Below are 27229 nucleotides of genomic sequence, written 5' to 3' on the forward strand. Positions count from 1 at the left end.
ACAGAAATAGATGTTTTCCTACCATAGAGCAATTCTTTGAGTTCATTTTAGAAATGCTGTTTTATGATCAGGGCTACTGTCTTCATCTCCTCTTTAGCCAGTATCCATAAAATGTGTCTGAATTCTAAGTTTTTTGCTATTGGGAGAGATTATTGCATGGTTGTCTTTCTGCATCTAGTTATTACAGTGCTTGAGTCTCAAGATCTTGCTCAAGATCAAGAAGAAAATGTTTGTTCTTACACCATTTCCACAAGGCTGCAAAAGGTTTGTGAGGAGGGCTGGCCTACTTTTGTCTTAGTCAGGACATGCATCCGGCAAACTCATTATATTGGTTACTCACAAGAAAAGTCAAAGATTAGCTCAATCATCCTTGAAGGCATCTATTTCAATATTTGTCATGTAGAACAAAAGGGTCTGTGTCATCATCTCCTTCTGGGAATACACTGTATTGTTAAGTGATTTCAATAAACTTCTCACATGCCACTTTCCTTCTAAATAGCTGCATGAATAGGCAGTATAAGCTAATATAATTTAACACAGAAGTCGTATCATCGGTCTATTATTTGTGCATGCATTTTCAAATTCCCTTCTGGAAATGTATAGAACATTACAAAGAATGAAAATTTTCAGCCAAAGTAATAATACATGGTACTTACTAAAAACTAAGAAGCTGAGTGCGGAATAATAACATATCATCACATGTATTTCTTACCCTGTGGGCAATAATTTGGTATCAGTGCAGTCATTTAGGGGTAGGCGGATAGGTCTTGGCTTCCTGCTCCACCAGTATAGAACCACAACAAACATTTATTACTGCTCTTCAGAGTTGCATGCTGCTACAACATGTATGGTATATTCAACTCTTTGTAAAGGCTTCCTCTGAGTTTTGCAGGATAATAATGTATTTATATGGTCTTTTTTTCAGACAAGAAGCCCTCCTTGCTGCCATTAGTGAAAAAGATGCCAATATTGCTCTACTAGAACTCTCATCCTCTAAGAAGAAGACCCAAGATGAAGTGGCTGCACTGAAACGAGAGAAGGACCGTCTTGTGCAACAGCTCAAGCAGCAGGTGGGTAGGGGGCGACTATGAAAGAAAGCAGTTAATAATCTGGTGTGAGGTTATTACTTTGATTTGTGGAACTAATAATATGTAATCCTGTCAAAGGCTGGGATAGAAAGTGTATAAATAACAATTTCAAACTAGCTACCTATCATGAAGCCTGCTTAGAACGTGGGGGGAAAGAAGAAGCCTCATTGGTGGGGGAAGTTCCTTTGTGTCACTTGCCTGAGTAGTAAATGTGTGGTAGTATGTATAGGAAACTGTGAATGAAGAAAACGTTGGTTATTAGCTTCTACAGGTACAAATAACCACAGATTCAGGGAAATGTAGTGATACTTCTCTTGGTGGTCTGGATTTGCCTTGTCAGGGAAGAAAATTCTTGTTGCTGTAAAGCTCAAATATGAATGTGTTACTTTACACAGTCTCTACTGTGATTTCAAATCTGTGACAGGAGCACCATATGGGAATGCTAGCTACTAGAGTGGAATTTGGGAGGTCTTGTACTTCTGAGGAGATTGACCCTTTCCTATTTCTGGCCTCTCCCATTTCTAGGATCTTTTTGTGTTGGCATAACAATAAGAAAAAAAGTGTTTCTATTCAAGCGTTTAATATTGGGTTTCAGTGTTGAATGCAATGTGAAATATACATTGCCAATAAAACACAGAGGAGGCAAAAAGTATCTCTGGCAATAAGAGATTTAGGATCTGCAAAATCTATGTAGATTCCTCACTTCATCACTTCTGCTGTTTTTTCTGAGTTACTCCCTTGCCACATTCCCTGCAATAGCACATAATCTGCTGCCAATCCGGTATCAACTTCTCTAGTGCCATCATTTCCATCTTCATAAAATTTTATGTGCAACATTTCATCTGTCAATCAGTTTATTTCCGTTGCTGTCAAAGACAGTAAGATAAAACCGGTTTGCTTTCTGATAAGGGATTTCTTTGCTCCTTCCTTAGGAAACACAACTAGGTTATGTGGATGGCCATGGATTTTTAAGATAACAGTTATTTAAATTTAATTGACAAACAGTAGTTGTGATTATTATACCAGCTTCAAAACAAGCAAGAAGTATAGTTTACGGTCTTGTATTATTTACTGTTGAGCAACAGTTGTAATTACTTTCACTTGTCAGTCAGATGACCCCCTACAGGATTCAGAAGTGGCCACAGCAATAGAAAGTACTCATTTTCTTCATGTAATTGTCTGTAGGTGTAGCAGTTAATGTACATTACCACTAATTCCAAGAGAAATTGGAACTTTATTGTCATCTCTTGTTATCCTAAGTTTAAATTCCAGCATTTCATGCCTCTTGCCTTTCCCCGTTTCCTTTTGATTATCCTTTGTGGGTAGATAGAACAATCTACTGATTTGTTTTGGGTTTTTTTCTGCTGAAAATTTGTGATATTTGATTTATCCATTAAGATTGTGATTATCTTTAATGATTAGGTTTCAGTTAGGTAATTTTTTTAAGTCGTAGGTCATGTCATTATTGTTCACTGTTAATAAGTCTTAAAATACCGTATTCTATTCCTAAAAAGACACGGACATTTCCTTGATGCCTATTCTAAGTGCTTTTCTATATAACTGTGGGATACTTGATTTACTAAATAAACTAAAATTGCGAAGGAGTTTAATTTGAAATTGTGAGAACAATTCTGAGCTGATGTTTTGTTTTTTTTTTAAAAAAGAAGCACTACTCCTTTTTTCAAAAAATTCACTGGAATATCAAATGCCTTTGAAGTTTCTGGTTCCAAAACTGCCATCAGCTATAAAGACTTGTCATTGTTTAAGGTTGTTTAATACTGTCATCTTAAAAAAAGAAAAAGAAGAAAGCAGAAAGTAACCATAAACATCTGTGCTACTAGTAGTATAAATACAAGCTATATGTAAGTAGTGTAAGTATAAATATAAAATCAGAGATAATGAGGCTGCAAGGTATTCTCCAGTACATTCCCAATCCCCAAGGCAGAATATATGTTTATATATAAACAGTCTAAACTATATTTAAACCATAACTGAGAAATATTTATTTGGCCTAAGGGGGATTTGACGTATCCTCCCTAAAATCAGTCCTACACCTTAAGGATGCATCATCTTTCATCTTTTTGTGTCTGCAGCTTTCAACACATCGAAAGAAAAACTCAAAGTTACTCATTATGGGACAATAATACCAACTGTTTAAGTTGCAGGGGATCCCAAATCACTTTTTTTTCTTCAGTACTAATAGTATTAATACATACCTTTTCTGCATCAATTCAAATCATACCAACTTTGACAGCTCCAGAAATATGAGATAGCTCAGAAGAGAAGGCTATGAGATTTTGCAGGATCCTCATTACTGATATAGTCAAAGCGAATCTCATTTTTCCACACGCTTTGCAAGTAACCTCTGTACTTGGCCCCTGTGGTCCTCCTCAGTTATTACAGGTCACTTGTCTCATATTTTCCAACAAAACAACTGAGCTGATTAATAAGTTAAAGTTTTCTCTACATGGACCCTTTTCTACATCTTGGAAACGAAGGTCTGTCTGTGTTTACCAGCACCACAAGACTATACAGCATTTCAGGAACTTCTGAGAAGTTTAGCTGTAATTCCTAAATTTACAGTAGAAATTGTGAATGAAAAATCTTTCAGATTTGCAGATGCATTGAACACAGCTGTTCAAGAAAGGCAAGTAATGCCAGTTAATCAAGATGTTCTGGAAGACTTCAAAAAGCAGTTCTGGAACCTAAAAGGTTTATTCAACCATTCACATTCAAAGCTGGGATCCTGACCTCAGGAATTCCTTCCTTCTGCCTTTAACATTTTTTCAGAGCTGTTGAGCTCCCTGATAAGTATTTCATACTTCAGTCCATCCCATTTCTAGGAAATTCTTAGACTTTGTGGTGGGAAAGCAGCTCTTTCAGTTGGCTTGCAGTCAGTTGACTAAAAGATTCCTGTTTCCATGTACATAGGATGCAAACAGAAATGCTGAGCAATATCGGAAGGGGGTGTTTGTGTGAAGAGTTATGCATGCTGTGGTAGGCACCGTATTCCTGATTGCTGAATCTCACTGCAAACTGGAAAGGGCCTCTGACCAAGATAATGCTTTAAGAAAGCAGTTTTCTGACTACACAGCAATAGCAAGTGTGAATGGATCCAAGTGTGAATGGATCCAAGTGTGTATGATAGGATTCAGATTGTGCCTCTTCATGGCTTGTGCTCGTTGTCATTGAGTTGCTACAATAGCTACCGCCGCAGACTGACTCACTGTTAATTCATCTTAGAGTGTGGAAGGATACAACTAACTCTCTCCAATAACAAAAACTCATTCTACCCATGAGCCTCAATTTACTGCTTTAAAAAAATAAATCCAGTTTCTTCAGCCCTGAAATTTCAAGTGATTCTTATTTATTTAAAAATATTGGTAAAGACATGGATTCACCAAGGAAAGGCTGTACAGATTCTGAAGGACTCTGCAGTTATTCTTTGCTTTAACTCTCCTTTCTCCCTTCTGAACACTGTCACGTTCTTGGTCACTTGCATGGGCAGGGTATTACGGCGAAAGACAGGGAAGGAGTCCTGCCAAAGATGTTTTGGTTCTTTAATTTAAGTATGTGTATTAAAGTTTGGATGAAGAGAGGCATTTTGGAAAGAGGATATGGCATCAATGTTGTTTTAATTTAGAGTTTCTAGGCTCAGAATTGCAGGAATGTGCCTCAATATAGAGACCATTTCCTAATGAGGCACTCAGCATTGACCAGGCTTTCCAGTAAATGGAGCTGCCTGTTTCATATTGGTTGTCAGTTTGTATGAGGGATTTCCTCTATCATCGGAAAGGCAGTCCAATTGCAGGGCGAAGGTCACCAACTAATGTGGTCCCAATTTACTTCCTCCCAGAGTACTTTGTCTCCATGAGTAGTTCATGGAGAAGCAGTGGTTGGGAGGCTGCTGCACCGGAGGGGGCCAGGGCTGATGCAAAAGAGCGAAGCTAAAGGTTGTCTAATACAGACCAGATGTAGAGTGGCAAGCGCCAGCCAGTGTGCTTGGATTATACACCATAGAGAAGCCCCCATGATGTGTGTCACTGGAATTGACAGAGACCCAAGGAGCTTTGGCCTGCTCACTGGCAGAACATCCACTGCTCAAAGTGGCCTGTTTGCCATTTATTCCTTGCTTTGTCAAGCTAAGTTTTAACGATCAGGGTATACTTACTGTAATAGGGCAAAGCACTACTCTTCTGCTTTGAGTTGTGAAGGGAAGGCATATCTGAATGGGCTGAGGTTTCCTGTCTGTGGGCTTTGAGTCTTAAACACTTGGGGTTTTCTAGGAGGAGACGTTTGGAGCAAAGCTTGTCATTTTCAGTGTTTTTCTACAGTGTCTAGCACAGTGGGAGCATTGCTTGACCAACATCTCTAGGCACTACTATGCCATAAACATGAAGTAATAGTGCTGAAATTTTCAGGAGCCTCGGAACCATATCAGTGTGTTTTCTTTGAGCTGGAGGTATTATGATATCGAATTGTTTGTAAATCGCTGTATGCACTTGTATTATTATATAATGTTTCATAATTATTCCCAATTCTTTTATAATACACTGTAGCAAAAGTTATGAGGAACTAGCTTGATTCAGTGTTATTGATTATGGGATCTTAAGATTTTCATTTTAAGTAATGTTACTCCGGGTTAGATTAATACTGTAATTAATAATAAGAGTAATATTCTTATTATGCTGTGTTTTTCCAGAATTAAAGTAGTTTTCAGATCAGTTCCTCAGTCTTTCAAGAGCGTATTGAGCTCTTATCCTATACTTTAACACACTCACTAAACCACCCAGCTTAAGCTTTCTCCACATATTTCATAAACACGTATTTTCTTCTATTTTCATCAGATATTTTGTTATCTGTTTTCCTCACATTGTTAATGAAAACTACTGAATAGTACTGGGTTCAAGACAGAGTTCCATGTAACCCGCTTGATTTATTCAGTTATACCTGTAATCAGTTCTTAAAGACTATTAATGAGGGAGACCTTCAGTCTTGGGAAGTCTTTTCTATGGCTCATTTGTCTTTATCATTATAATGTCAACCTCAGTGCAATATAAGGTCATTATAGCTTTTTCTATCTATCTGTTACGGATGTGGGGGGAAAAAAACTATTTCTCTGCACTTTCTAGCAGATGTTTTGGTTTACACTGGGGTATCTCCTCTGTGTTATTCTCTAAACTGGGCAGTCTCAGTCCTTCCAGTTTTCAAGTGTCTTGTTTTCAAGATACCTGATCATTCCAGATGTTTTTTCTTAGAGTTTATTTGATTTGTCTTTTTTCTTTCTCTGAGCACAAAACTGGACAAAGCTGAAAATGAGGCCTTTCCTTAGCTGAAGTTGTTCATGTCATGAGAGAATGTGAGAAACCTTAATGGAGTCTTGCAAAACCTCACCAGTTCCCACAGGTTTCCATAAACAACCATTAATAGCTTTCATTATAGTAGGTAAACTCTTCCTAGTATTGTATAGTATAGTCAAAGCTGGAGAATTTGAAGACATGATTTTTTTTTTTCACTACCATCTCAGTTGTTCTTTTCCTTTTCTGACCTGAAAGGATATTCTGTGAGAATTGACATTAATTTTGTTAGCACCTGAGTACAGTTTTAGCAAAGACTGGCACAGAAGGTGCATGAGCACATTGAGCTTTTTGACTTGATTTTTTGATGGCTTTCACTTTTAACTGAGTAAAAGATCAACCTTTGTCTTCAGTTTCCTTTTCATTCTAAAGTACAACACTAATGTCTACTTTTTCTCCCTTAGTACTTCTATTTCACATGGTCCCTCACCTTTCCTTTTGTTGCCATATACACTCTTGCTGTTCACTTACCTTAGTGAAAAGACCTCCTTTCTATTTTAGTGAAGGGAGATAAGAAACCTCATGCTATTGAGAGTATGGCTTACGTAGTCAGCTTGCTTACCATTCGGAGGAGTCTTTAACACCTGTCATTCCTTTCTACTTTTATATCCTCATCATGATCATACCTTCCTTTGTGGGGGAGCATGAATTTGAGGGGCCGTTATTTACCATTCTCATAAATGAGAAGAATTATTTGGCAATGACTAGTAGTCTTAATAGTTAGCTTTTATGCAGTATTTAATATATATTTCATCTAGCCATGCAAGTCCCAAAGCTGTTTGTTCTGTGCTTTTTTGTGCTTCTTCCCTGCAAAGATTTTGGTTGGCTTTCCTCATGAGGCCAAGGTACAGCAAAGACTTGTTTCTCAAGTAAATGTAGTTCATGGGATCATGAGGAAGAGGAAAGAATTTTACATTCCATAATAGCTTCTCCCCCCCAGAAAATGCTATTTTTCCACTGTTAGTTGTTTCCCTGGAAACCCCACACACTGACACCTGACACTTCTCTGCTGTGAACTTTTCCAAAGTGAAGTTCCACTGGTTGGAGTCATTTTCTCTTTGTAACAGGAGAATGTAGAACAGGTCAAAGGAGACTGACAGGCAGGCGTTTTCCTCTTACTGCTGTCAAGCAGTATCAGCATGACCACACTTCTGGCAGGTTTTATTACCACCCTGCCTGATGAAATAATACAGATTCTGCAGGGTATGCGGTTAGTCTTTGCTTTGCCTTAGCTGCCCTGATTTGAAACTGTATCTGATGGAAGTGATTACCCTGTTAGAAAATTATGTTCTTCTTCAGGTGATATGGATACAATCGCTGCAGCTGATTGCTGAATGTTGTGCTGTTTCTGTGACAAAACTACCATTGTTCTGTGAGAGCACCTGAGAGGTCCTAGCAGTGTGATGGTGCCCATTGAAGCTTAGTGCTTGGAGGTACCTCTCAAACCACTGTCAGAAGGGGATTTAGGAAGTCTAGGAAGACATGTTAAAGTTGTTCATGTGTAATGGTGTTGGCTTCTGTATAGCTCAGAAAATTAAATAAAAGTTAATGCTTGAAACAAGTGATGAGTTTCACAGTACTTGGATCCATCTTTTTTTATTGGTCTCTTCACCCACATACTTTCATTAGCAAGAGTGGAAATAGATGCAGAAGTGGCAGAAGAAAAGCTATTTGATAAGAAAGCTAAGAACAAACAGATGAGTTTGAAAGGGACTTACATATCAGAGGTTCCTGCATGTAGGGAGTGGTACAGAATTGTGTTATTCTCTGAATGCCAGGTCTGCCTATTTGAAACAGCAGCAGACAGATTAATGCGCTTTGCCAAGGATATTTTCAAGGAATAGTGAAGCATTTTGATAACTATTGTCACTTGTAGTGGACTTGTTATCTAACTAGTGCTGTCACAGCCTCATTTACACACTAAGTGGACATTGAGTCAGTGTAAATTATCTTTTTTTGGATTCTTGTACCACCATTATGTGTAGGGTCAAATGCAGCTTTACAAAATTTGAATCTACTGGCTTTAATATACAATGGTGCCAAAATACATAGCTTTTATAGCATATTCTTAGCCGCAATAACAGTATAGCTGGCATACATGTAAGCAGGCAAAAGTGGGGGAAATAACTGTACACTTCCTATTCAGGAAGCTACTGGACTAGAAATAGAAGAAACTTCTGGCTGAAGTGAATATATATCCACTAATTGGCTCTCATCAAGCATTGCCAGCTGTCAAACTTAAGCCTGATGGCTTTTGTCAAAGGCCTGCAATCCACCCAGATTATCAATCACAGCACAGCGCTGTTTGTTTTGCCAGGATTTGCTCCTCAGTAATTGTTTCTGTCACAGGGGGATCTCTGCCAGGAGCAGACCCCAGCACCCTGACAGCAGCCAAGCATGCACAGAAAGCAAGGCTTTGTCATGCCCTTGAACACCACTTCCTGAAGCACAGCACAAGAAGCCCTTGCAGGTTAAAAGAAAGCACCTACTCCCTGCCATGCGCTCCAGACTTTTTTCCCATCATTTTCAATCATCTATTACCACAGTAACAGCATTCAGTGCAGCGTCAGCAGTCTTTCCTGGGGCAGCATTTCATCTTCCTGTGGTATTACTTATACTCTCATTCCCCTTTCCCCCCTCCTTTTACCTTTAGCCTCTGCCTCTTGTACTACTAAATAATAATGTATGTTCAAGTGAACTCCTTGCTGTCCCTGACCTCATCGTGCCAGAGAAGGGAATTGCCTGTTGACCCTGGTATTAACAGCCACGTCTGCTTTCTGTTTGTGCTTTCACTCATGTCTCAGCCAGTAGTTTTTAGGGCACTGCAATGGCAGCTATGTACGTTTGCTTGAAGGGGAAGGTTCCTTGCCTCACTGAGCGATTGAGCCTTAAGATTTATAGAAGTAATTTGGAACTCAGATGACAATACCGTGTTTGCTACCCTGTCTTTCTAGACACCTGTAGCATTTAACAAAATATTCTATGGAATAGTATTTCTCAAGTTTTATCTTAGTTTTCAAAAGCCTGATTTATTCAATTAGAAATATTCCTCCATTTGTTGATTATATTAGGATTTTCATATTACAGTTTTACAGCTTTTTGATTCACTAAAACTTGGCACAAAGGAAGGTAAATTTAATTGGATAGTTGCTGATAGCATCTCCTGCTGTATTTATAGTATCTCTCATTCAAGGATTGTGAACTCCTGTGCTAAGTTATTCAGGTAACATTGTCCCTGACTACAAAATTATGATTTCTGGACAAGTCTAGGTTAGCAGTCAAGAGACCCTGTATCCCATTTCTTTACGTAACAACCAATCTGCTGGGTTTTGATATCGATTAAAATTGTTAAGCCTACACTGGGAGGACCAGCCTTGTTAGTGGTCTTGAAGAGTTTAGAACATTGAGTGAGCTTGGGTTTCTCCAGAAGACTACACTAAGAAATCTAATTTGGGGCCTAAAAAGTAATAATCCCTTTGTGAACAGTATTTATGAACCTTAGCGCAATGTAAATACAGTCACTGTCGCTTCATGCTGCAGTTGTGCTGTGCCTTGGTTTTCTGTCACTGCCATGGTGCAGGCCACTGATCTGATAGGCACTGTTTTTCAGTTAAATAGAGTATATTAGGACAGGTATTTTTAATACATACATCCAACAAAGCATTTAAGTATTTATTTCTTGGGGATTTCTGTGCTCCAGAGTTTACATTGAGAACACTTACCCTCGGTTTCTGACAGTCTTTGTGTACGCTGATGAGTTTGTGAGATAGGAGCAAAAGCTCAAAAGGAGCCATGTAGAAGAGCTCAAGAGTGCAAACAGTTGTTCATGCAAGGAATAAAATTATAGGTGCATCTTCTTTTGCTTAGCTTCTACCATTTGCTGGGTAGTTGGGAAGGACCTGTACATGACTGCTCGCTGTTTGTTGTCCAGTGGCAGGATGTGCCTCAGTGGTAAAGTATTTGAGACTTTTCGACAATTGGTTCTTGTGGCTGCTTTGGTTTGGCATCACTCTTTTGGTATTTGAATTGATGATGTTTGAAGGCTGACCGGAAAATACAGTGAGCTTATAATACATTTAGATCTTGTCACTTAGACACACTGTTTAAGGAACTCTGAAGTTTTGGTGACAGACGGGATTCCACTTAAGCGTTTAAATAATCTTGATGAGATAAACCTATGAATGAATTTTTTGTGAAGAAACAGGAATTTCACACCAAAATTTCAGATACAAGATTTTTAATTACTTTTTTGAACTCAGTAAAAATACTGTGATTTTCCAACATGGGTATGTAACCATCCTTAGTGATATTTCATTCACTGATTGCAGCTTTTTCTATACCAAATTATTCCTGCTCATTTGGGCTGTCCTACCTGGCACTGACAATTGTCTAGAAGATACAAGTGTCCTATTCCTTCATCTCCATTCAAATGTACTAACTTGATACATTATGCTTATGTGTTCCTACGTTTATTGGTGTTATTCCCCAGGAAACATACCACACACTGAACAGCTTTATTTGTGGTTGCTTTTCTTTGAATGAAAAGCCTACCAAATCTGTGACTCTTAACAACTATTTTATACAGAAAGCAGTTCGTGTATTGGTAGTCGGTAGAAAGGTAGTAGCAGAAAGCTGAAAGGCATTTTACCAGTGTTAGTATTGGGTTTACTTTGTGTAAAATCTGTGACTGCTGAGGTGATAGATGGTGCAAGCAAGGTGTATTCCAAAAACATGTAAGGAGAAGGTGAAGTCAGAGATACGAGCTGACTGATTGCTTTCATAAACTAAATATATAGGAAGTTCCAAGTAGATTACAGATTAACAGTTGTATGACTTCGTATGCCAGTGATATGTTCTTTACTTGAAGAAGGAATGATGGAAAGAATTGTGCACCTAGAAATATGTAATGAAAATTAATGATCTATAAGATAGAATATATTGCATGTTTGGAATTCTTTCTGTGTTGTTTTGAGAGTAACATAATAAATCAGTGGGGTTTTTTGCTTGAGAAGAAAAAATAGTGTGCAATAGAGAATTTTAATCCCCACCATTTTGCAAATTGAGAATGGAAACATTAAATCTTAACTGTACAGAATGAACTTCAGCTTCCGTAAATAGTGAGCTGTTGATGAACAGTGGTCTCAGGTATTTTTGAGTTTAGGCACTGAAATGCCTCTTAGTCTACAGATGGTTTTTTTCTCGTCCACTGTATTAAGCTCCTTAGAGTTCTGAAATAATTTCCCTTTTTGAAACAATCTGATTGAGCCTAATCCAGTACACCATATCTCAGGGTAGCAAATAGGTAATGCAGGGGAAAAGAAAAGGTTTCTTGTTGCGGTTGGAAATCTTAAGATACATGCTATCAGTTAGGACTAGTTTCTTAACACTAACCCTTCATGAGTTTACATACCAAGCTATGGAATTTCATAGAATAGTATATCAAGTTTACCAAAAGGAGTCATAGATTTATGAAATGAGGCATCAGTTACTCATGATAGCTTCTGCAAATGGACGTGTGCTGGTGGCTGCAGATTCCCCTCAGTTCTGTTAAATTCTAAAGAATCCAAGCCTTAAAAAAATTACTATTCATGTTTTGTTACTTCTTAATAAGAACATGCTGTTTTCTACACTCCTTCTCTAAGGTGAAAAAATAGTCAGGACCAAAGAAAAGGTGCAGTTTTTCTCTAAAGGTAATGTATTTGCCACTTGACATTTGTGAATGTGTATAGAGACGGAATGGAAGTTTTTGTGCTGGCTACTAACTTGGGAAGCTGTGAGGAGTCTGATCCAACTCTGAAAGACACAAGATGAGAAAGTTGATACTAATGGAGATCCTGCTTCCAGACCTTCACATGAATGGGGTCTGCAGAGGATGCTGTTAAATACGAGGTAGTGATTTTGGCAGATCATCTTTAGGGCAGTTGTGTTCTGCTGCCTCTGAGTGGACCTGTATTGAACAGAGTTTCAGTTTGCCTTTCTTTGCCTTAAATGTGGTACCAAAGGTTTGACTCTTTTCAGTATCGAGAAGTGCTTTTGAGGATTAGTCCAAGATTGTGCATAAAGACAAAATAAGTCTCAAAGTCAGTTATCGAAAGATTGTTGTCAGATTTTGCATGACATAATGAAACATTTATCATGTGGCTATAAGATCAGTTTGCTGGTCAAGCAGTCTCAGATTCAAATATGAGTAAATTTACCTTTGCAATAACATGTTAGATCAATTTTAGGTCATCAGTAGTTTAGGTGAATGTTAGTCTCTCAACTTCCATAAAGCTTTAGCCCACAAATATATATTAAGCTCTGACCACAGTAATGGTGCCTGGGGAAGAAATGGCCTTTTATGTTGAATACAGCCCTGGTTAAGGGGTAGCCATTTTATTAGGGGTTTTGTTCTCTTTGAGCACAACTTTACAGTCACAGAACTCAGTCATTTGTTCTCTTTCTTTGTGTTTACCACCGATTCCTGACTGTCTTAGTGTGAATGCAAATATTTCCTGTGGTTGAGTAAACAAAAAATAAATGGCAGTCTCACAGCTGACTCCAGCCAAGTTCTTCTCAGGATCTGAACTACGTTAGTATCTCTTGTTTTAACAGTGGATTTCTATTTGGGAGGGAGAAACTTGGGTTTTTTAAACATTCCATTTTACTGTAGTACCACACAGAATCCTTTTCACAGTTGAAGAAATTACTCTTTCCAATTTTTTCACATTAACCTGAAACGTAACCGTAATTTTTGATACCAGGCCAATGTGCCCTCCATCTCCAAAACACTCATAGATATAACCTTGGCTTTGCCTCCTTTATTACAGCTAGCAACCCAAACTTCTGCCAACTGCTGACATTAATGGTGATGAAAAAATAATAAAAGCAATATAGTGATCCTTCAGAACACACACATACAAAAGTTGTTTAAAACTTGGAAGGCTGCATGGGTTTATTTGCTCTGTGGAAGTAATAAGTACTGTTCCTTCCCATTCTAGGGTTTTTTCTGGTTTTGGTTTGGTTTGGTTTGGTTTTTTTAAGAGAAGTACAATTATTTATACACAGAGATCTTCATTTTGTGCACCTTTTGAGTCTCTCCCGAGTCTCAGAGAGAGATATCAGTATGTTCTTCTGGACTGGAAAAAGATTCACAGATCTGGTGGGGAAGATCCACAGGTTGGGAAGTAGAAACTGAGACAAGTTCCTTATGGTCCATCTCTATCCTTTTCATCACTATCAGATGATGATGACAAGATTTCTTGATCTCTCTTTCCCCGTTTCCTGATAACCAAAACTAGTTAGGACTTTTCCATTGTCAGCCAGCCAGCAATCTATTTTGTGTTTCAAAGAGGGCTTAAAAATATGAAGGCTTCCTTGTTTCCTCCTAGGTCTTCTAGTGGCAAATAAATCAGTGGAGGTTGCTCCTGTCCTTCTCTTCGTCTCTACTTCTTCCTCTGCTTTGTCAGGGCTCTCTAATATGTGGCATCACCTATCTAAGTTTAATGACTTTGCAGTAAAAGGATTGTTAAGAAAAGAATACTGGAGGTATGACTGGCTGTTTTTTCATCTTGTTCCACAGACCTTTTGATGATTCTGTACCAGAGACAGAATTTTCTAAGCTTTACAGGGTGCTTTATGGTGTCCATTGGCTGTGCCTCTACTCATATGTAATGGCATAATATAATGTAAATCACAGAAAGACAGCTGATTAGGAATAGAGTAAGCAGTGACAGGAATACTGTCTGAAATGCAGACTCCTTAGCGAAATTCATCTGAACAAGCTGGCATATTTCTACGCATTGTGTGCCATGAATTTTGTAGAAAGGAAGAGAATTGCTTTGCTTGGTAAGAAAAATTCTGGCACAAATACAGTAGAAAACCTGGATGTTTCTTCAGTTTTTCCAGCTAGTACTGTTATCTAAGCTGTGATGCAGACCTAATAGGAAAAATCAACCTCTGCTTGAAGAAAAAAAAAAAGAAAGAAATGAAAAAAAAAGTGTTGGTTTATTATGATCCTCCTTGCTTGTGTATTGCATGCAAGAGCAGGCCAAATAGACAGGAATCATCTGTCCAACTCTGTACTGCACATGTGCTGCTGTGTGCTCAGGCAGGAATCCTGCCTCTGTGGACCAAACACAGGGACAGTGTGGATGGACAGGAATCTTGTGTCTGCAGACCACACGCACAGATGGTGTGGACAGACAGGAATGTAATGTCTGTGTGTTTGTATGGATCTTATGAGGCAGAGCTCTTCTATGTGGATGTCAACCCTAATAATTGCCCATACAGAGAAAATTCTTAGCTTTAATTTAGTTTGGGGTAGCAAAGCTCTGTTGGTTGTCAAAGGAAATGCCCTTTCAACTCTTCCCTCCAGCAGTTACCATGGAGGATTTTGTCTAGATTCAAAGATGAAAGCAAAGCATAAAAATAATATTCTTTTTCTTTTATACGCAACAGCTTTTGAAATTAGTTTCAGAACAAGCATAAATAGTCTTGAGGTTTCCTTGTGGGCTTTGTGTTTTTTTAAAGTTGCTATCAACACTGTTTATATCATGTAGACACAGACACATTCATGTATACACCCAGAGCTGGGTTCTGGGCAGTTACAGACAGTCTGTGTTGAGATGATACTGAGCAGTTCACATCACTTTAGCATCTAGGAATTTGTATCTGTACGTAACTACTTTTTTTTGCCAAGAACAGCATGTATAGAGGGAGGTTACTATTAACAAGTCTTTGAAGCTGCAGGCAAATGCGATTGAAGCGGTGAGTCATATAACAATAAAAATATATAAGGCTAAAAGAGCTGTGGTAAAAACACTATATATACCTTCCAAAACTAAAAATACCTAGATAAAGGAATGTTTTTACTGTATTTATTGTAAAAAACCAGTTACAATAGACAAAGATTTGAAAACTTCCAAATTACATCAGCTATGAAAGGTGTATGTAGATACACGCAAGCAGGGGGCCTACAAACTTATTTTGTTGAAGTAAGGGGTTATGACTATCTTTTAAGATTTTAAAGTAGGATGAATCTTGTATATGAATTCCTAGATGAGATTTTGCTAATCACTTTTTGTAGGTATCGGTGGACTGAGAAGCTTTCTGATTTCAGACTAGAAGAAAGACTAAGAGACAAAAGCAAAGTGACTAAGGCAGTTGTGTTATACAGGCAGCTTTGTGAAGCTGAGCATATGCAAGTGGATTTATTTTGGAAAGGGGAATCAAATAGAATAACAAAAGGAAGAGGGACAGAGCAAAGTAGATGAGAGTAAGATGAGCAGCTTGTGGAATGAAGCTGAAGTGAAAAAGGAAGGAGAACTTTCAAATAAACAGTAATAACAGAAGAGGAGTCCCATCAACTATGTCAAACAAAGCTTCTATTTTTGATAGAAATAGTTGCTTGTTCTATGGGATACAATGCAAGGATTTGCCATCAGATCTTTATAGATTTTGTAAGACTAACCTTATGTCTGGTGCTTAATTCTTTTGCTTAAATTGCACAAGTTTAAGGTAATCACAGGATCGTTACAATGTTAGAATGCATTTCCAACCTTAGCGTAATCTGAGATTTCTTTTACATTTTGCTTTGTAAAACACATGTATCACCAACCTATCAAAGTTTTTAGGGAGTGTTTATGCTGCAAAGCACATTTCAGCTTGGTTTTCTGGCGGCTTTTTTGTCTTTGATTTTCTCTCAATTGATAAAAGATGAATTTTTTAGCTTGGACCCACAAACACACTTTGAGAGGGGAAAAATGAGCAAGGGGAGAAGTTTACTCAGGAGTTCTCAACAGTTTGAGTAATAAGGACCATGACAAAGACTGGTATTTCCTTTCGTGTTATTATAAAATTAGTATTTTACTTTTTTGTTCAAGTGAGTTGTCCTTGGTGGCATGTATCAAAGTGGGTTAAAGAGACTGAATAAATTGTATATATTAAACCTTCAGCAGACACATGAACTAAACATGAGAGGCTCCCTGCTGTTCACTTGAGAATTTGTAGCAATTTGGCCTCCCAGAGTCTTAAAGAAAGGCACGGAGTATGGTATCAGACAACTCCACTTCTATGCAACATTTAACGCGAGGATATATTGAGAGACTATATCCAAACTCTTACAACTTGAACAAAACATGCAGATTTGGACTAGCTTTTATCCTAATGTCCTCCAAAGAAGAGTTTAAATCACAGTGCAATCCATCTGCTCCCACCAAGTAACTTTTCAATTTATTGACTGCTTTCAACCAAATTTGACAGAGGAAAGAAGTCTCAAAGACTGTGTAACTTACAGGAACTTAATTAACATCCACAGCTGGGTAGAGGTGAAAAAAGCCCGAAGTAGTGCTCCCACACAGGGAAAGGCAAAAAGAATTGTGCCGTGATGTATTTTGTTTGGCTGAAGCATACACATATGGCTGGCCATTCAGAACACGCATACTTTCACACTGGTCCCAGCTGACTTTTGCCTGGAGACACCATGGGGGAGGCAGGCTGGAGAAAGCGATTATTCTAGGGTTGAAGACCATGCTTAGAAGATGTAGAATATAAATCCAAAGTGCACAGACTTCATTAGCCAGCATAAAATGGGTCATAAAGTGGACTCATATGCTTTCCGAGAGTAGCCATCCTGTCTGCAAAAGAATCCAGTTCTTAACTGATTAAAGAAGTAATGGAGACGGCACAATAGATAGAGAGTAGATGTAGCAGCATGATTAAGCAAAACCCAGTTGCTGTTAAGATAATTTAAATAGATGAGTCTTTTCTGCTGTCAGGGCATGCATTACTAAAGGGTACTGATCTTACATTCTCTGGCAGGGAATTCTGCAGTGAGGCCCTTCTCTGCCATAGCAGGGAATCAAGATCAGGCTTGCCCTAACAGACTGCACCATAGGGCAGGCTTGTAACACATAAATACTTACCTGCTTACTTTAAACCTAGAGTATAGAGGATTTGTATGCTCACTACAGGAGTGTGAATATAGGTAGTTCTCTTTTTTCGTCTTAAGGATTAAAACACTAGCTCATTTTGCTTGCCATTGCTGTCTTCAGATCAATTTCAGTCAGTAATTTCTTTGGGTTTGTGTAGTGTGAGAGATCCAGGATTCTTTGAGGATGTTGTCACAGAATACCATTTGTCCTGTCCTTTTGATCCTGCCTGAAATGGGGTTTTTTTTTGATGCATAGGCCACCCAGACAGTATAAACTAGGATTACAATATGGTGGGTAACATTCTTAGACTCCAGCGCTTTCTCAGACATCTTTGAGATACAGGAAAACACACCTTAATGATATTTCTGCAGAAGACCTTTACATGCACAGGAAAGATGCCAGAGAACTACCATACTTGGTTTGCTCCTGTGCAATTGAGCATGAGAGAAGGTGGGGGGGGGGGCGGTAATTATTATTTATTTATTTTAGTTTCTTTTTGAACCTGGGACTGGGCAGACTCCAGCTCTTGTGAAACAAATAATTGGGAAAGACATTTTTATTACCACTGATGGGTCAGTCTTTAAATACAGCTTGAGGTATCTCTAAAGAGAGTACAGGAGAGCTAAAGAAATGTGGTGTTCATGTGGTATGATACAACAAGGAGTCCCAAACACGAGATCTGATTTGGACTGTCTTTTGTGTGACTGGTTTTGTTTAGACAGGAATCAGAGCAACAGATTTCAATAGATTTTGTCATCAAGCAAACACATAGTTAGTTATTTGTTCATCTCGTAAGGAACTAATAAAATTCTAACTGATACATTCCTGTACAGGGAAAATTTCAGTTCAAAGTCTGTTTTTTAAGTCCATCCACATATATCTACATATGTCAAGCCTTGGAGAGAACTCTGTATCTAGATGAGCTGCCTCCTTTAGTTCAAAGGTTTTTTGAATATGAATTCTCCAGAATGAAGTTTCTCCATAATTACCATATGTGGGGAGATGAGCACAAAAGTTGAATCATTACACACAGAAATTAACTGGACTGATAAAGTCTTTAACTTTAGAATGTAATATTGTTGTAACATTGCCAACCGTCGCTCTGGGAGCCGGTATCTCAGGTGGAATCTGTGTTAAGTCCTTCAGCCTTTGACAAACCCCTGCAGCTGCACAGTGCACATGGGTTTTTTTGGTGGGCTCACACAAACACAGGCTCCAGGTTGCACAGAACTGTAGTAACAGGAATGGTTTTTATTTGCATGCAGCTGAGCCTTGTATTTGCTTACTGTTAACCAAAGAATCCTACTTGCTAATCTTAAATGTAGCTGAAAGGAAAGCCAGACCTAACTAATGATGTGTCTTTTAAACCTTACAAACAAAACTGACAACTCAGCATGTACCATCTCTTTACAAATTTGAAAAATATATCCCAGATCATTAAATATCATAAATGGGAAAGAGGCATTGGATAAAATCTCAAAACAACCTTTCAGAGACCCTTCGTTCAAGGGAAGTATACACTCAACGCAGGTGTGCATTCAAGTACTTTCGAGGTAGGTATAGATAGAGCAGTGATGCAGGGTTTCACATTCTAGTAACAGGTAAGGAGGGATTATTCTGTCTGTGTTTCTCACAGCCAGATTCCAGCACAGAGCTGTTGGATATTTACAGGGAGTATGTGCATCTTCAGCAAATGGAAAAGGAGTATGCAAGAACATAATTTTCAGAGATACTGGATTTGGCACATGACTTAGGGGAAAAAAAAATCTCCTAGGTCTCTCCCTTATATTTTTATGTTATTAGTGGTGAAAAGGTTTCTAAACTGTTGCATTTGCATGTGTGTGCTTCCAGTGAAACATTCAATTCGGATTGGAATCGGATGACTCCTTTAACTCATTGACACACTGTCTCAACCACATATCCATTTGTCACAAGTACGGTCATGATATTAATGTTTACTTAAAGTGGGGCTTACTAAACTCTACATTAATGGATTAATAAATCTTGTTTAGACTGATTAACAAAGCCAGAAATATCCTACTCAAATATGTTACAAAAAATGAGAAAGTAGGCATTGGTATCATGGTTTCTGCTTTGTTGCATGGTAGAAAGACAGATGTGATGGAAACTCTGAATAAGTTACTGCAATGATAGTATGAAGCAGACTAATAGAGAAAATGCACAGCTTATAGGATCATATCTGCTATTTATTAGAGGACTTGTCTAGAGATACAGAAATGTGTGATTCTTATGAATAAAATTTGGTTTCAGAAACTTGCCAGGGTAATGGTTACCAGAACACTAGCTATCCTGCAGAAATGCTTAAGAAAGGTATGTATTCTCATTATAACATACAATTTAGGGCAAGCTTTCAAATAAAAACATTCTTTAAAATATATTATAAACAATGTCTGTAGTAAAATTTGTGGGTTTCAAATTTATATGTGGAATTCCACTATAAAGAGTTTGTCAGACCTGGGAAGGACTCCTCTAGGTTTTATCAGCTGTATTCCAGAATATGTCTCTGACTTTCCCCTATGCTTCGTGGATCAGTTCTGTTTTTTCTCATGTAATAATTTAACTGTGATACAATCAATTAATTTGGTCTTTAGGATGGAGGTGCACAAGTAAGCTACCAGTGTAGCCTGCAGTGAACATGAAATAACCTGCTCTTAGCAACCTGCAGGTGAGGGTGTGCTTTGAAGCAGTACATCCATGGAAGAGGAACTTGGTGATTCTTAAACAAAATTCACCATGGATACAGTTTTGGCAGCTAAAATATCATACATGTGCTGCTTGGAATGAAAATTTTCAGGTGTTAGTTGCATTAGGAATAGTCTACTCCATGGTAATTTCCTTGTTTACCCAAACATTTAGTGGTTATAGAATACAGGCAGAAGTAAACTGTACAATAACCAGAAAGAGTCTGGTGAGATCCCTGCAGGACCACAGGGCAACAAAAGGAGAAAGAGCACATTGAAAAGAAGTGGTGATGCTGACCGTTCACATGTATGATTAATATAAGCTTGTCTCATATTTTCTTCTGGGATTCCATAACGATGAGAAGCAAGAAGGGTATTAAGTGTATCAGAGAGGCAAAAGGACAATTGTAGAAGTTTGGAAGGGGAGAAAGGGAAAGTAGGCAAGATCTCATAGTACTAGAGTGTAATCTAATATATAACCAGAGGAAGCTGGGGTGTTTTAGATACAGTACCATTGCAAATGTTACGTTTCAGACCTGTGGTTCACAGACTCTGGTCTGCAGACATCTTGTCTTGTGGCAAGTTCTCCACAGTCATTTCTGGCTTTCAGTTAGGAGCTTGAGAGTGTGCAATGGCTCTCCAGTAATTCTGAGGTTTGACACTAGTTTAAGGGGTTTCTTTGTTCTTTTGTACATGATTAGTAGGAGACTAAGGAGTGTTGTTAAGGGCTGTGACATGATACAGGGGTTTGGGGGCAGGGTGTGATTGGAGGGCAAGGAATAAGGTTATGAAATCTGTTCTGTTAAAAGAAAGAAACCTTCTGGACAAAAAAAAAATCAAAAAACCTACTGAGTTGCAGAGTCTTGTCCTGTTTTTTTCATTCAAGCATTTTATCTGCACATGCATGAAGACGGTACCTGTAATAGCGCCTGGTATTTTTTAAGCAAAATTTGGGTCCGACATCCGGTTCTTATCATCACTAGTTCTGCTTGCGAGCTCTGGAGGTTTTAGACAAAAGCACTCCTGACACAACCGTTTTGTCTGCACTGCTCATTTATTTTCTCACAGGACACAGTGGTTAAACCACTTTGTTGTTCATAATTTTACAGTGATGTAGAAATGTTTGCCCTAGGATCTGAGCCATAACCTCATAAGGTGGGAGAGGATTGTATAATAGCACCATGACAAAGCAGTTCAGGACTGCAGGATGTTGGAGTGGTTCCCCACAGTAAACGATTTGTTTTTAAATCATTGCAACAGCCATAGGCTCTAGAAATTTCCATGCTTTTCAACATACTTTTTTCCTGGAAGGAGGGGAGCAGTAGGAGAGAAACCGAGTTAATGTATTTACAAGTTATTTTCAAAATTACCAATTAGAAGTTTGTCAGTCAGTATTCCAGTCCTAAGAAAAAGCTTTTCATTTCTGTGTTTGACGCAAAGAGAATTAGAAAAATATTATAATGCTGTATTGCATATTTTATTTACAACACTGCTTGTTGGAATTTTAATATTGGAAAAGAATCTCTTGATTTTTGCCTAATTACAATGGTATATGTGTAAATTACCTCCTGTAGTGAAATCACAATACTGATTTTGGTGTTTTCTTGCCAAGACGTATATATCACAAGCATGCACTCTTAAGGTAACAGCAGAAGCCATGGAAGGTCAGATTATATTAAAGGGGGAACATAGAAAATGTCCTTCTAGGTGAACTAATCTGTATGATTGTCATCATCAGGATGCTGCAGAAATTGTTTTGGGTTAAAATGTTCAAAGGGCTGTAACGGAGCTAAGCAGCTAAATCATATTTAGCAACTAAGAGGAAATTTGGAACTTGGCTTCCTCTTCCTTTGAAAACTCCAGCCTTGATTGCTGTAAAATTAGCTGAAGATGAAAAGCCCAAACAATAAGAATTGCAGCATACTTTAGATCACATCCATCCTGCTGCTGAGAGAGCATCACGAACTACCAGTTTGCTCAAGGTCTTGTCCAGTCACATTTTCAGTGTCTGTGATGCAGGGATGGCAGCCTCTTGGCAGCCTGTTGTGGTGTTTGATCAGCCTTGTTAGGAGAATTTTCCTGATTTTTCTGAAATTCTTTTCCAATTTACATCCAGTGTCTCATGTCCTGTCCCCTCCAGGAAGAGTGAGGCTTCATCCTCTCTATTTCCTGCTATCAAGTAGTTAAAGCAGCCTCCTGTTTTTTCAGGCTAAACCAACCCAGTTTTCTCAGCCTCTTGTCGTACCTCCTGCCATGTATTAATAGTAGGTTATTCTACTTGAAGTGACAGAAATATGCAGCCTATTCAATTCCACTTCAGATTTCTGTGAGGGATACTGTACTTTAAATGTTTATATTTTTATATCCTTCTCTTCCTGAATTAGTGTTAACATAGTTTTTTTCATGCAGTATAATAAAATGTCCTGCCTCTGTCTGAGAAGAGCTACGTTTTCTCTCAGAAAAGTTAATGTGCTATACTAACATTCTGCTGAACTTCTGCTTTTTGACAGATTTTTCTTTCCATATACACACTAAAAGTTGTGTAAGGAGTTATTATCAAACCCCAAAATTTCCAAAGAAATATGAAATCATTTAAGATCAGTAGCTCTCATTGCAAAGAAGACATTGTTAAAGAGCCAACCTTAAATATAATAAAATAATAAATATGGAGAAAGCACCTTTATAATAAACTGGCTGTTTAAGTATTAATGTAGCATGTTTCAAGTAGTGATTTATGAATGATGAGTCAGACTTGGAATTCAAAACTTGTTTGACAAAGAGAGCAAACAATATAAAGATTTTGCATGATTAAATTGCTTATTGCTTAAGCTCAATTCATTGTTAGCTTTGTTAAATTAATCCAAGAATAAAATCAAATCCAGATTCAAACCCTGGACCTTCTCTGTAATAATCTGAGTACAGTCAAGTCGAATCTGCATTCGCTAGCCTCAAGGTACTCATTAAAATTAGTTTTCAGTGAGAAACCATGCAGTTATGAAGGGATTGAATCAACAGCTGGCATTTTTACAGTGAGCTTTGAGCTTTCATTTAAAGCATTTAATTTTAGTGCATCGCTGATGATTTAATATGTCTAGCTGTGCATAATTTACTGTGTATCATATCTAAGATAGGTCTGGCTAGCCTTTTTTAATTTTTTGGAATACAAGGATTTCACAAAGCTCAAAATGGGGCTTTGTCTACCTAATGAGCTGGGAGGAGAAATGCTGTCACTCCATTTAGGGTCTGTTCTAGGTGTGAGTGCCCAAGGACAGTGTCACCCAGATAACTTGGAAGTGAAGTATCTAGTACAGGGCTGGCAGTTCACTTTGCAAGACCCTCAACCCAGCTATTTCATAGTCCTCTCTAGGCTACTCCTAGAGTGTCATTGCTTCCTGAGTGGTCTTGGTGAGCCCTGCTGGGAAGGTGGGACATTTTGCCCAGGTGGATTTCTTTCCTTGTTTGTGTGCGTGTGTTTGTAGGTGCTTAGGGACCTCGTTTCAGGGTAGTGTATTAAAAGGGCTTTGTCTCACACTGTCCTTTGCACACACAATCATGTAGTATGTTTTAATGTTCATTGCAATTCCTTATCTGGAATGGTAATGTTAAGGTAAAGTATTCCGTTTATTCTTCCACAGTTTATTTTATATCTTGTGTTTTTAAAAGTCATGCATCCTCCAGAACTTGAAATTTCCTGAGAAGTTGAAGAAAAGCTGGAAAACTTGTTTTATATTTTGTCAATTCTTTGCTTGACTGTGTGCAGTTTTTAATTTTATAGATCTTTGTTTTGTCACCTTTTCTTCCCAAAGGCATATGTATTAACTTTTTAACTTCCTCACAGGAAGGCTTTTCTATAATTAACATTTTTCTGACCAACCTCAGAATTTTCCTACTCTTAGGTATATTGGTTGAAAACTGATTTGCATATTGAAACTGGATGGACTACTTCAGTAATAACCTACTTTCAGCTTGTTTACTTTTTTTTTACCTGCTGTAGGGACATCAAACTGATGTTTTCACCAAATTTTTCTCCAAATTGGTGTTTGAACCTTAATCGCAAAGGTCTATAAGAGTAAATTCGTTTCTTTGTATGCACATGAGCACTACAACTTTTAGTAGGTGCAAGTCAGATGAGCCACTTACTTGCAAAACTTATTTAGCCTCAAAGTGAAGTGGTTGAAATACGTCTCCAAGTTTTTAGCAGACCTTTACAGTAATACCTACTGATTTCTCTGCAGCAGTACCTAGTGACACTGTTTATGTGGTTTATTTTTTTCCATATATGGATTTTGCTTATACAGGATAGCATAAATGCCCTATTCCCTTTAGTCCCTATGATCACATTAGAAAGTAGACTGATCTTATTCTTTTTATTTTTAATAGACTCAGAACCGTATGAAGCTGATGGCTGACAACTATGAGGATGACCACCTCAAATCCTCATCCCATTCCAACCAAACCAACCACAAACCCTCCCCTGACCAGGTAATGTGTGTCTCTTTTTGTTTTTTAAGTAATTTTTACTAGGGGAGCTGATTATTTTGAGTCATGTGTGATTTTCCCTGACATGCTTGCACTACCTTGGAACAAAAACAGCATTCCAGAGTGCAGTTATAAACCAGAAATGGATGTTACTGTTGTGTCAACTGCACTGAAAACTCCTGAAATATGAACAAACAGTTCTAGTACCAAGCTGTTATTAAGTGGATTGAGATGAGGGGACAGACATTGAAAAGGAGGAAAGAAATGTTACTCTCTTAAAGTGCAAGACAGAAGTCCTGTCTGGAATATTCAGATTTTAGTAACTCAGGTTTACTGCTTGAGTGTGTGGAGTGTCCAGGACTGTTTCTTGTCTTCAGTAGCAGGAAATCATGCTCCAGGATCAGCTTTCTGATCTATGGATTGCATATGAGCAGTTCCCTTCATTTCCCATGAGGAAATCCTGGCCTCTGTGCCAAATGAGCGCAGACTGCTCCCTCACAAACTCAGTGGGCCGTGAACTGAAGGAAAATCAATTTACCATCTCCAAGGCACTGAGGAGCCTCCTGTGTCATTTACAAAGCACAGCCATGTGCTTGATAACTATCAGAGAGATTACCTATCCCTTGGGTAACACAGAAAATGCCAGCCCAATTGCATATCCCATGTTGTAATCTCATCCATTCCAGTTTAATTAAAATATTAGTGATCATTAATCACTGCCTTGACAAAGTGAAGGAATGTTTGGCGCTTCTCTGCCCTCTGGCTTATCTAGAAATTGTTGAGATCTGAAGCAAGGCATCTCACTCTAGACCTTTAAACACCAACTTAGTGATATGCAGAAATTATGAGTAACCTACAAAAGGAAAATGGCAAAAAACAATTACGTACTCACCTTACAGAAATAGATCTTTAGAAATCTCTTTGTGTCTTTATCAGAAGACAATAAGGGATATATACAAAGAAATGAACAGAAAAATTCTCATTTTCAAAGCAATTTCCTTTTGCATCTTGTTTTAATACCCTTCTTCACTGTAAATTGACTGGCTTGAATTTTCTGCAATGCTTTTGAAAAATGTTGGTCTTACCTTCTTCAGGAGAATGCAAGTGTTAATACTGCAAGTTAAATGGCTTTCCTAATCTTAATTTGGACAAAATGTTAGAATACTTGTTGTTTTTACATTGCAAATCTATAGAGAAATTAAGCCGTTTCTAGAATGTAAGTGTAGTAAATGCCTGCAAACGCATGCAGCATAGCATGCTTGGATGAAATGAAAATGAAAAGAAAATGAAATTAAAAGATAAAATGTGAAGAAAAGACATTTAGAGATTTAAACGTCTAAGGAAATTCTTGCAATGAGCTAGCTGGGGAAAGAGATAGGAAGGAGGGTGTGGGAGGAGGGTCTGATTGCACTTTGCAAAGGAGCATTTTAAAAGCTGACAAAGCCTACAAGAGAGCAAGGAAAGCTGTACCTCAAGGTGACTCAGAATATTGCATAAGGAATTAAACACTTTGTACTACTATTTGTACTTACATATGTGCTTTAAATACTAACCAACTCTTTATTTCATTCCCATGCTGCTCTGGGGCTTTTCTCTCATTGCCACCTCTGCACCCCTAGGATGAGGAGGAGGGTATTTGGGCATAACCAGTCAGATGCTCTTAGTTCAGCCATTTTGTTCAGAACGGTGAGAATCAACTTTTCTTGCCAATAGAAAAGTTTCCAGCAGTCACGCTCGCGTCTTACTCCCGTGTGCTTTGTGAATCCTGGTTGTGCTCCTTCCCCCTTGCTTGTGTAGGCTCTGCATGAGCTTGTTTCTCATGTGTTTATGTGTAGTTTGCAATTTTCTTCTCATCATCATGTCATTCTTTCATGATGTTATGGGGAGAACTTTCCAGGGCATGTAATTGAGTTTCTATGCAAAGCAAACTCTTAATGTGTACGAGAGAACAGGAAATGTCTCTCATATCATTTATCATTGGCTTCATGGAGGAAATGTTTTCAGTCAGATTCTTTTTCAAAGCAGTTTGCACTGTAGCCAAATCTGTGTATGCTTTTTCAATCTGGTTAGTAAAGAATTTGCTCAAAGATAATGTTTCTCCTGAAGATAATGTTCCTCCTGAAGGTTTTAAGCATGTTGAGATCTGCTGCCAAGATTGCTGCCATGCATGCTGACCTAACCAGTCACAGACACTTATCAGCTCAGAATAGATGACTCTTGATATGGACTGTAACTTTTCTGTAAATTTGAAGATAAAGAGGAATATCCTCTTAAAGAGGAATATCCTCTTAACCTTCCCCTCTCCCTTCCATCCCCCTTGTTCTTTTAAAACAATTGGGGAGAAATTGGTAGCTATTTGTCATTTAAAGTACATTTTGTTTCTCTATGTCTGCGTCCACAATTTTCTCTTTTCTGCTGTCAAATTGTCCCCACAATAACCCTCATTTCTAGAAGAGAGGGCAGTACACAAGACAGAGCCCTTTTCCTTGAGCTTGTTCTGTAGGAAAGACATCCTGTATTGACCAGGAGGTTTGATATATAGCCACAAAAGTAAAATATCAATTATCATGCTACAGTACATAGGATTCATTTATGCATTGTATTATCAGTTTAAAAGCACAATATATTTATTTGAAGTACTTAAAGTATTTTAAGGAATTGAGATGCGATGACCCTGTTTAAAAAATTTG

General features: G+C 38.1%; 1 protein-coding gene across 6 annotated transcripts in view; it reads left to right on the forward strand.

Moving 5' to 3' along the window:
- Positions 1 to 27229, forward strand: part of ERC1 (ELKS/RAB6-interacting/CAST family member 1) — a 289289-nt gene that overhangs the window by 231098 nt on the left and 30962 nt on the right. For all 6 annotated transcript variants that reach the window (XM_065682550.1, XM_065682581.1, XM_065682574.1 and 3 more), the window contains 2 exons: positions 926 to 1070; positions 24441 to 24542. In XM_065682550.1, coding sequence (XP_065538622.1) covers positions 926 to 1070; positions 24441 to 24542 — 247 coding nt within the window. The remainder of the gene's footprint in view (positions 1 to 925; positions 1071 to 24440; positions 24543 to 27229) is intronic.

This window comes from Lathamus discolor, chromosome 1 (assembly GCF_037157495.1).
Source record: "Lathamus discolor isolate bLatDis1 chromosome 1, bLatDis1.hap1, whole genome shotgun sequence".
In the NCBI taxonomy this organism is placed as follows: Eukaryota; Metazoa; Chordata; class Aves; order Psittaciformes; family Psittacidae; genus Lathamus; species Lathamus discolor.